The sequence below is a fragment of the Adiantum capillus-veneris genome, unplaced genomic scaffold (assembly GCF_014529385.1).
Source record: "Adiantum capillus-veneris isolate H3 unplaced genomic scaffold, ASM1452938v2 Hic_scaffold_708, whole genome shotgun sequence".
Classification (NCBI taxonomy): Eukaryota; Viridiplantae; Streptophyta; class Polypodiopsida; order Polypodiales; family Pteridaceae; genus Adiantum; species Adiantum capillus-veneris.
The window spans coordinates 6,986-18,898 of NW_028221717.1; the positions used below are offsets into that span (position 1 = coordinate 6,986).

Here is an 11,913-nt window from a genome sequence, read left to right on the forward strand (position 1 = left end):
ATATGAGTCGACACACAGGTCGATGCAATGTGTTGATCAGAGGCATTCTAATGTGAACTATGCATGACTGTTCCGTTCTAACAGAATGCTCATGTGATATATACTCAAACTCAAACACTATAAACCTTGGTATACATGCATGGCTTCAAACAAGCGGATATAGAGCCCGTGTCACATGTGGACCTAGACTTAATGCACATGGGGTGCCCTCACGGAAGAAGCAGATCTACGAAGGTCATGAAGTGCATCTTTTAGAGAATCACGAGTTACATGATGGTTTTTTGAAGAGAGCCACAGAGGATGTTTGCTTGAGCATGGTTAGAGCAAAAGGAGATGTGTGATGACGGTTTGCTCCCAGGGATGAAGAGACTCTCTATATGGTACGAGTTACCATATTGGCCCAGACTAATGATCAATCATTTCCTCAATCCAATGCACATATTCAAGAATGTGGGTAATCTGTTGTGGGATCATCTCATCGGCAAGAAAGGTACTTTGGGGGCCAGAGTTGACCTTAGAAATGTGGATCGTATGGAGCAATATTGGCCGCAAACAGCACCTGATGGATTGATAAAACTCTCTAAAGTGCCATGGATTTTGACAAGAGGACAAGAATAGAAAGTAAAAGAGATCATTCAATCCATTCGGACGTCCAGTGGCCTAATGCACTTGCTCCAAAAATGGTTCACTAAATAAGGGAAGGTTTGTAGTTTGAAGTCACATGATTGGCATACAAACTGTCAGGTATGTTTGAAGTGGAATATATCATAGTGGGAATTGTGTAGCATATCCGTGTGTGGACTTTAATATCATTGCTAGACATGTTTTGCAGTTTATTTTACCGGTGGCCATTGAGGGATTTTTGTCTCCTGATGTCCGTACCACAATCTACAAAATTGCAAAGTTGGTACAATGGATCTCACAAAAGGAGATCCATGTAGATTCCATACCATCCACCAAACTAAACACTACGGAGCTTGTATACATGTTTGAGAAACATTTTCCTACTAGAATGCTAACCATTCAAGTGCATCTTCCTGTTAACATAGTTGATGAGGTGGAAATGGCTGGCATTGTGCATTCCAGATGGATGCTCTTTTTAGAATGTTTCATGAAAATTCTCAAGGGAGATGTGCGTCAGAAGGAACGTCCGGAGGTAGCATGGAAGAAGGCTAGTTGGTATCAGAATCCTTAGTTTACATTGCAGAGTAGCTAGACGGATTTGATCGTATGCGAGACACGCTATGGAAAACCATAGATGATGAGCACATATCTGGGATTTTCATGTCCAACTCGGTGTTGAGAAAAAAGTGGCGAAAGATCTAGAGGCTAAAATCAATCAATTTTGGATGCTTTACAATTCTATGATGAAAAAGTGGATTTCACAATACGAGGATGCAAAGCAAGAGCGACAAAGGGCACAAATCGAGTGGAGACGGGGAAGACGATGATCAATGCATTATCTAGCAGGCTTTGAGAGCCTACCAATATTCATGAGCTTAATATGGTTGCATAACCAATTGAAAAGCGCACAATAATGTGGCGAACAAGTGACTGAGGAGGAGTGGGAGTACTCTTGAGGTTGCACGACCAAGGTAAGTTTGCAATGTATGACTCATGGCTTTCTAGATGTTTGGACGGCCACTCATAATCCTTGTTGGTTGTAGTATAAGTCATACACGATAGCATGGTGTATAATCCTTGTTGGTTGTAGTATAAGTCATACACGATAGCATGGTGTAAAGGTTGACATTTTAGGGTGGAAAAGATCAACAAAAAGCGTTTTACACAAGATTGTGGAATCATGGCAAAATTCAAACAATCTAGTCAACTACGGACCTCTGATGCACATCATGTGGTGGCGGAACTCACTTACTTCGGCACGCTACAAGAGATTTTGAGAATCGAGTATAGAGGAGTATTTGTGGATTTTTCAATGTGCAATGGTTCAAGATAAACATGGAGGGTCGCAACACTACTGTGCGCACAGGAGAGTCAGGTTTCCTATAGGTGGATTCAACCAAAAAATGGACCGACCTTCGAGACACTTTTGTACTACACAAGCATTGTGAACAAGTAAGTCTGTAAATATTTAACATCCAATGTTAGAGGATTGGTGGTCTAAAAGCACTCATGTAAGTTATGTGACTCTTGCAGGTGGTATTTCATCCTACAAAGTCTACACCAAAGTGGTGGTATGTCATAGAGGTAGCCCCTCATAGTGCATGGACGTATGAGGGCTACCATGTGCCAATCACAGTGGCATTAGTGGAGGAGATTGGAGAGGATGCTGATTTGGAAGCCGCTGAGGTGGTGCAAGACGAGCCTGGTGCCAATACTCTCTATGGGATGCATACAAAGTACCTATAAAATGAAACAGATGACGTCTGCCTAAATGGAGAGATCTATATAGACATAGGGAGTTATGATAAGTTATGAGAGGATGAGAGAGAGACCTCTTAAATCCAACATTTTATTTGAACAATTTTACTCCTTTTTATAATATATTGTATCCACGTGGAGTTTTTTCCATTCATGTCTATATGCTATACTTGAGAAATTTAAATTGTGATTAATCAAATTATAACTTGTTCAGATTTTCTTCTCCATTCATCATTAAGATTGAATGTTCATGTATTTAATGTAGGTATATATGATGATCAATTTATTTCTTCCTTGGTCTTTGAGCACAAGAGGTGGTACGAGTAGCATCATTGCTCTAGAGCACCGTCACGCCCTTCCACTCCTTCAACGCTCTGAGAGTTCGATGGCGACTAGAAAATCTACACACTCTTCTAGGCACCGACGCTCTACTGGTGGTGGTGGCGGTTGCTATGGAGATGACACCGTTGATGCTTCGACACTGCCTCATAGTCTACGAGGCTCCTTACCTTCATCTTATTTGCCCACCCGCACACCAGCCATGGCATCGCCCTCTATTCCAGGTTTTGCGCAACTATAGGCTGTCCCTGGCTGCACACCACTCGCTACTCCTCCGAGAATCACCCCAGTCGACACTCCTCGCTTCGGGGCCCAAAACTCGAGTTGAGACACTTATCATCCGTACCCCCATTGAGACACCACTCGAGATGCCTGCAGAGACACCAAGTTCACGCATCATCGGTGAAAGGGACTTGCCGTACTTGGTCAACATCAACGGTAATATCATCTTCGATGATGACGGCAAGAAGGTGATATTGCACATGTGCGGCCTTTACTCTCAGGTGTTTTGACACTATATACTAAACACCTGGAGTGAAGTGCCAAATGAATTAAAAGAGAGAGTCATAAGCATGCTGCATGACAACTTTCCCGTGTCAAGTTGGGATGAGTGCTTCAATGAAGACTTGATGAAGGTGCAGATGCACGAACACTGCAAGCACAAGCATTTGGAAGTGCAAAACACAATAAATAATGGGTGGAACAGGCCATATTGGCTCGCCAAAGAAGATTGGAAGAATGCAAAGTGAGAAGCATGCAAGAATCTTGACAAGTGGAAGCAGCCAAAGCGAGAGTAGAGGCAGGGAGCTTGCACCACTTGGGAGAAGTGGGTGGGCATCATTTAAGGCCAATTTTGTAAATGTTTTTGCATTGCCCTTTAGGTTTGGTAGTTATGGATAATTGTACCTTTAAATTCTAACATAACATATTCTTTGTATGTTTTGAATAGTGGTCAATGAGACAGGACGTGATTTCACACCATACAAGCACGAGTATGTAGACAGAAAGGGCTTAAACGCCCTTATGAACATTCTCAATTATCGCTTTGGCATGGTTAGTGTCTCACTTTACTCTCTTACATTTGTTTTATTTTAATGATAAGCTAAAAAATGGATTTTTTTGTAATTATATGTTTATACTTACAGAAAGTCTTATTGTTTTTTATGTAGAATCCAACAGATACACCACTTGGACGCGATGAGACATATGATTAGACACGGCCATCTAGCCGTAGCGAGATAGCACTAGTTTTCTTTTGTCATAGCATGTATAATGAAATGACGTGTGTACGTCATTTTTGTAACTGTTGGTCAATGATGTATTTTCTTGATAATGGCAGTTGTGTTGTAACTATTACATTTTGGTCAAAGCTTAACAATCAAGTGATTTTGCCTATGATGTGTATAATTTTGTCATTGTATTACTTTCGTCAATTCAATTTTTTCAAAATACTTTTGTCAGTTTTGAATCTTTATTCTGGAAACAATGTTCAATATGGTTGATGGGTGGCAGGGCATTCATTTCCCTGCCACCCAAATCTTTTATTCTCCAGCATCGCTATAGGCATCTTTATATAAGGTTCTGCAGTGTCGCTATATGCATCGCTAAAATAAAAATTATATGCATCACTATGAGCATCACTATTTAGAGACGCATATAGCAATGCTTATAGCGACGTTTCTGTTGCGATGCTTTTAGCAACGCCGGAGGGTAACAAAACCCATTGTATTTTTGTTGCTACGACAATCACAAGTGCACATAACCTCTTGTAGTGAAAAACCACTTGTGGACACTCGTGTGTCATAACAACCAGCCCAATTTGAGTCCGAAAAAACATGTAAATCTGGTGGCAGTAATTCCCCCTTGGGATAAAACAAGCAAAGATGCAAAGTGCCACTCAAGTACCAAAAACTCCTCTTGATTGCCTTCCAATGCTTAGACCCTAGGCTATGCATAAATCTGCTGGTCTATGAGACTGTAAATTGAATATCAAACCTCATGTTTCATACATAAATGAGAAACCCAACAACATTTTGGTAAAGAGTGATATCAGAAGGATCACCATCATCATCATGTCGACTCAAATTCAAAACCTATTTCCATGAGAGTGGCAATAGGTTTGCAATCCTCAAGTCCAAACTAACATAGCAATGTCTTTATGTAACTTTCTGACACAAGGAAATACCACCATCACACTGCTTAAATTGTATGCCCAGGTAATGCTACAACAGCCCCAAATCTTTCATCTTCAAAGTAGCATTCAAATTAGTCTTAAGTTCAAGAATATGTGCCTTATTGGGACCAGTAATCAGCAAATCATCCACATAAAGAACAACAATGAGAAGTACATCGCCCTATGGCTTAACATACAATGTGCTTTTTGTTGGACTGATTTTGAAAGCCTCATTTGACCAAATAAGTGTCAGCTTTCTCATACCAAGCAGGAGGAGATTGCTTCAGCCCATACAAACCCTTCTTACATCTGCACACTTTGTCCTCTTATCCTTTCTTGACAAAACCGCGAGGCTGCATTACGTAGACTTCCTAAAAATGTCACTACTCAAGAAAGCAATAACAATATTGGATTGATGTACATCTCAACCAAAATGGGCTACCAATGCACATAGAAAATGAATAATAGTCATACGACAAGTGGGAGAAAAAGTGACGCTAAAAACTTCAATTGTACTTGTGGCTTGGGGATGGTAGGATGTTAGCAAGCCAAAATTCTATAGGTATCTAAAACTAAGACAACACATTGGGTCCAAAGGATGTACTTGTGGCACATGATGGCACTCACCCACACCCACACCCACACACGAAGTGATTTCTCTTACTCGTTTGAATTTCCCCATGTTCTTTGTGCTAGCTGTCTCTTTGGGTTGCAACCCACGTTTCAAGATCATGGCATGAGGTGCTTAAGGGGGAACGACTCAATGTTTGCAAAAGAATGAGGTTTAGTGTAATTTAATGGCTGAAATTGCAAATTCCTTGCCAGCTTAAAATCGATAAAATTTGACAAATTTGTGTAAATATTGGCAAACGCTTCACATTTTGACCCAAAAATTGGAATAGGTTAAAAGTGCACCCTTACTTCCTTCTGTTAGGAGAAATGTTTTTTTCAAGCCCTAGCTAGTGGCCAAATAGGGCGGACTTTGATTGAATCTATCATTTCTCCTCCACGAATTAGTTAGCGTGGTAGCTATCATTTCTCCTCGAGGAACTAATTACAATCTATAGAGTCTTACATTAATGTGAAAGAAGCATCCATTAAAATCACCTCTCCCTCTCCCTTCAATCCCTCCCTCCCTCTCTCTCTCTCTCTCTCTCTCTCTCTCTCTCTCTCTCTCTCACACACACACACACACACACACACAAACATCAAAACGGGAGCAACATTTCCATCAAAAAATTAGAGGAGGAGTAGGAAGCATTGACATCGCTCAAATATGCTCAAATGTTTACACTTTGCAAATTAGATCCATAGGGTGCTTCGAGGGCCTCCAAAACAGCTTGAGGGTGTGCCTTGCCATGCAGCATGGACTTCATAAGGTGCAAAGTCGATGAGACTCCTCACCACTCCCCCAAATTCCTGTCTCGCAGCGCAAAGAGAGAGAGAGAGAGAGAGAGAGAGAGAGAGAGAGAGAGAGAGAGAGAGAGAGAGAGAGAGAGAGAGAGAGAGAGAGAGAGAGAGAGAGATAGAGAGAGAGGGATAGAGAGAAAAAAAGAGAGAGAGAGAGAGACAGAGAGAGAGAGAGAGAGAGAGAGAGAGAGAGAGAGAGAGAGAGAGATAAAGAGAAAGATAGATAGAGAGATAGAAATAGAGAGAGAGAGAGAGAGAGAGAGAGAGAGAGGGAGAGAGGAAAGAGTGTGTGTGTGTGTGTGAGAGAGAGAGAGAGAGAAAGAGAGAGATAAAGGGAGATGGGGGGGAGAGAGAGAGATAGAGAAAGAGAGAGATAAAGGGAGGGAGGGAGAGAGAGAGAGAGAGAGAGAGAGAGAGAGAGAGAGAGAGAGAGAGGCTCTCAGTAGGAGAGATCAACTTGGCTTATGTGCCAACGACAACCTTGCAGATATTTTCACAAAGTCATTCTCTCATGAGAAATTCAAAGATTTCCACAAATCTTTGGGCTTGCTCCCATTTGTGGAGTGATCCTCTCCTCAGGTCATGGCACTTCTCTTTACTATTCGTGTTAGCCCTCGTTCACCGCATCACTCATAGGGGGAGTTTGTTACCAAATACATGTGAACACACTAGGACCACCGGGATGTTTTTTCCCTCTTTAGAGGTTTTCTCCCATGTGCATTGTATATACGTCCATCACTCTAGGGCTATCAATCTTTCCATTCCACAGTAAGTAATATACTCTCTATTGTGTGCCTTGAGCTTCCTACATCTTCTTTAAGCTATGTGCGTTTCCCTGTAACCCTAATTCCAACATGATGACAACACATTGTGCTTGGAAATAAACAAAAATGAATTGCCAACGCTTGATTTTGGCTATGTTACATACTATGGCTACGAGGGGGTTGAGGTTTCTTAGCTGCATATAAGACCATATCACGATACGAAACCTTGGAAAAAGGAATTGCAAAAATTTCTTGGTGCTCGGTCATAAAATGACTCTATGTCTGGCTACACGAAAGTTGTGCAGGTTAAGAGAAGCTGCATTTGAATGATATGGCTCTTGAAAAAGCAACACTCCGTTGATGTCAAGGAAAATTGATTAGTCTTTGCAAACAGTTTGTAAAACAAATAAGTAGTTAGAAAATAGGATGACTTACATATTCTTTTACATTGGTTATTAAGGGAAAATCATGTCAATGTCTAGCAAAAGTGCATACTAGGTTTGACCGTTGTGGAGGTTGTCCACTTCCGTGTTGAGATCCTCGAGCTTTTTCTCACCACCACTCCCTTGTTCTTCTGCGGTCTGAGACTCTTGTGTCTCTAGTGTAGAGTGGTCCATAGCTAAGGATTTTTCTTCTACATGTTCTTCTCTACTTGTGGGTCAGGCATCATTGACTGTTGCTGATTTTTAGGCTCTACCAATGCAATAGTGGGAGTGGTATGCTCTGCTTGAGGGTTGGTGTGTTCTTCCTCAGCCCCTCCCTCTACATTATTTCTACATTAAGTTCTTAGTTTATAATTTCCCGTTTGCGAAGTTCATAGTTTTCACAGAGTTTGTAAGCACTCAAGAGCTCTAAAGATTCGTGGTTTATTTTGTGTACATTTGTAATTCATAATGGAAAGTCATTTCTAAGGGGGGCAGTCTCATGAAATTTGGTCCTCCACACTGTGTCGATGTTAAATATTTACGCGTTTTGAATATTTTGTTAAATTGAGTAATTAGGCAACTATTGTCAGATTAATTAACAAAGTTGAACAAGCTAAGGCTTAGCTCATGCTTTTAAATCACAAGAACTTAGGCCAAGATTTTTGGATGATATCTTGTATATTACGGAACAAAGCTTGCATGTCACCCATGTATTGTTTCGAGTGAATTATAATACTACTCAATCTAGCTGCACAGCTGTCACATCCACTAAATCCTATAATTTGTCGTTGATCAAAAGCTCCTTCCCTTTTGATAATTCATCAAAAATTATTTCCTTCGGTTAGGAGAAATGTTTTTGATCGAAGCTATCATTTCTCCTCCACGAATTAATTAGCGTGGCAGCTATCATTTCTCCTCCAAAAACTAATTACAATTTATACAATCTTATGTTAATGTGAACGAAGCATCCATTCGAATTGCCTCTCCCTCTCTCAAATGAAAAAATTAGAGGAGGAGTAGGAAGCATTGACATAGCTCAAATTATATGCTGAAATGTTTACACTTTACAAAGATCCATAGGGTGCAAGCTAATGTTGATTAAGGCTGGCAGGTCATGCCCCTTGCAGATGATCACGGACGGCGCACCTGCTCTGCGTGTAGCTTTTTTCGATGCTGAATAATTTTACTTGCACCCAAAGCACTAATTGGGCGCTTGTGGGATATCGATCGACATGCAGGTGGAGGTATAATGAGCACTTCGTCAGCCGCAGGGTCGTCAACAACGACATATACATAGAGCAAGAGGGCATGCAGTTGGTTCTGATGCAGGATATTCCTCGCAAGTATAATTAGTGACTGCGGCGGGCGGAAGCGGAAGGGCGGCCTTCCCCTTTGTCATGGCGATGATGGCTTGTTTCCAGGTGTGGAAGACATGCTTGGCCAGGGCCACCACGCAGCGCGCCACCACGCAGCGCGAGTCAGGGTATTTGCGCAGGCCATTGAGGACCTTGCCGATTTTTGTGGACTGCAAGAGGGTGAGCAGCTCCTGGCTTTTCAGCGGTGCTGCAACGGAGGGCAAAGCTGAGCGACAACCGCAACAGCCATGTCCTGGAGGGCCTGAGGGTGCGCCTTGGCATGCAGCATGGACCTCTTGAGGATCAACACAATGCGCTCTAGTCTTACCATATCCAGTATATTGGATTCCTTGAGAGCTGACGACATAATCTCCAAAGACCAGAATGTCACGGCAACGGCGTTGCACTAATTTGCTTGACGGGTTGTCTTTGCATCTGCGGCCCATTTCTTCACGTTTAATATATAGCCTCTTGAAAAATCACGCGCTCTAAGCGCCGAGCCATTGAAAAGAAAAAAACACGCGGCAATCTTCCCCTGCCTGGAACATTCCACCAGCGATTAAAAACTAGAGTGCTTCGTTAGCTGCATTTGTATTGAATTGAAGTGAGTCCGAGGATAAGAGAAAACAAAATTTTTGAATCTCGCTATGTACTAATGAAGTAATTAGAACCTAGAAGGAAAAAGCTATGAGAGAGAGAGAGAGAGAGAGAGAGAATGCTTTGTTTTCTATAAATCCTATGACCCGAAGTTAAACATGGTCTTGTGTTTACAACGCGATGATCTTGAATATTCTTGTGTAAGTGTGATTGTGTCATTTGAAGATTCAACAAGAGTATATATCCCTAAAAAAGAAAATGGAGAGAGAGAGAGCTTATACCTTTCACGCATGCAAGTTTGGCATGCAATGGTTCTTGATTAATTTGTGGATAGTAGTTTTTGCAGACTCCACCCAAAGCTGCTTCATATGGTGATCTCGTCATGAATCCAATATGCGTAGGTGCATACTGGTTTTGAGCACAGTAGGTGCATACTGGAGGCAGGGTGGGCTTTCCCTTCGTGTTTGGTTAAAACACCCCAGAGCTTTTTGCATCCGCTGAAAACAATCGAGAGCTTTCCATCTTGCTCTTGTCGCACGTATCCCGCAGTCAATGGACTCCAAGAGAGGCATTCGAGACTGGAAGCTCCTCAGGCACGTTTTGTGCTTTTTGAAGTGCACCACATTTAGCATACGTATCGACCAAGGCATTGCCAATCAAGACAATTTTTTGCAATAGCCCTTGACTAACAATATCAGAGTGAATTTTTAAGCCCATATTGGCATCTTGAGTATAGCCACGTGCCTTTAAGATGCATGCGTATGTGATTGTAGCTGGAGAGAGGCCTTCCCTTTGAGTCCGTTGAAAACAGCCGAGACCTTTCTGACCCTGCTCCTGTTGTGTGTGAGGCACTCGCTTTGCATCTGCTGAAAACACCCTAGAGCTTTCAGCCCATCTCTCATTGCGCACTTCCCACAATCAGTGCTGATATTTTAAACACGAAGCTCCTGAAGCAATTTGTTTGCTTTCTCAAGCACACAACATTAGGTATACATATCGACCAAGACAATGTCAAGCACGGCATATTTTTTGACAATGTAATTTTTGTGCCCATATCAGCATCCTACGTAGAGCGACATGCCTTCAAGATGCTTGTGTAGGTAAGTGGACTTCGAGAGTTCTGGCCCTGCTCTTATTGCGCAATCCCGCAATTAGTGCAGTCCTTGGAAGAGGTGACATTCCGGAAAGGAAGCTCCTCCTGCACTTTTTGTGCTTTCTCAAGTACACCACATTTGGCATACATATCAACCAAGACAGTTCCAAGCACGACATCTTTTTCAACAGCCTTTGACTAACAATATATTCCCACAATCAGTGCCTTACAAGAGGCGACATTCCGGACAGCGAGCTCCTCAAGCACTTTTTATACTTTCTCAATCGCACTATATTAGCCATGCGTATCGAGAAAGATAGTGCTTCCTTGCCACAAGATCTTCATCAACTACTAAAACTGATGTGAATTTTTGTGTTTTCCAAGCGCACCATATTTGGCATGCATATCGAGAAAGATAGTGCCAAGCACGACCGCTTTTTTCAACAGTCTTTGACTTACTGTGAAGTTTTTTCCCATATCAATGTCTTACGTGCAACCACATGCCTTCAAGATGCACGCATAGGTGATTGCATCTGGACAGAGGTCCTCGTTTTGCATCCGCTGGAAACAGCCTAGACCTTTCTTTCCCTGCTCTTGTTGTGTGTGCCCCGCAATCAGTTTTCACGCCGTTCCGAGTAGTAAGCTCCTCGAGCACCTGTCGAAAACAGCCCAGACCTTCCTTGCTGGGCATATCCTGCAATTTGTACGTTCCAAAAGACGACATTCCGCACCACATTTGGCATACATATCAACCTAAGCATTGCCAAACACAGAATTTTTTGCAATAGCCCCTGGCTAACAATATCAAAGTGAATTTTGAAGCCCATATCAACATCTTGCGTAGAGCCACATGCCTTCAAGATGCACGTGTAGGTGATTGCATCTAGACAAAGGCTCTTGCTTTGCATCCGTTGAAAATAGCCTAGAGGTTTCTGTCCCTGCTCCTATTGTGTATATCCCACAATCAGTTAACGTCATTTCGAATAGTAAGCTCCTCAAGCACCTGCTGAAAACAATCCAAAGCTTCCTGGCCTGGCCCTTGTTGGGCATATCCTGCAATCAGTGCGTTCCAAAAGACGACATCCCACAACACATTTGGCATACATATCGACCAGGGCATTGCCAAGCACAAACATTTTTTGCAACAGCCCCTGACTAATAATTTCAGAGTTAATTTTTAAGCTCATATCAGCATCTTGCGTATAGCCACAAGCATTAAAGATGCACGCTTATGTGATTGCATCTTGAGAGAGGCCCTCGCTTTGCATCCAGTGAAGACAGACAAGAGCTTTCTGGCCGTGCTCTTCTTGCGTACATCCCACAATCAATGCTGAAATTCCAGATAGGAAGCTCCTCAAGCAATTTTTGTGCTCTA

The 11,913-nt window shown here is 42.2% G+C and overlaps 1 protein-coding gene across 1 annotated transcript; it reads right to left on the minus strand.

Annotated features, from left to right (window-relative positions):
- Window positions 1-8,759: 8,759 nt before the first annotated feature.
- LOC147416641 (uncharacterized) lies at window positions 8,760-9,294 on the minus strand. Its single transcript, XM_086508203.1, has one exon. It carries the CDS (start codon window positions 9,292-9,294, stop codon window positions 8,770-8,772), a length of 525 nt encoding a protein of 174 aa, XP_086364329.1. The 3' UTR covers window positions 8,760-8,769.
- Window positions 9,295-11,913: the final 2,619 nt, after the last annotated feature.

Coding starts and splice junctions, on each gene's coding strand:
- LOC147416641 (XM_086508203.1), bottom strand. CDS start 9,294: ATGGGCCGCAGATGCAAAGACAACCCGTCAAGCAAATTAGTGCAACGC.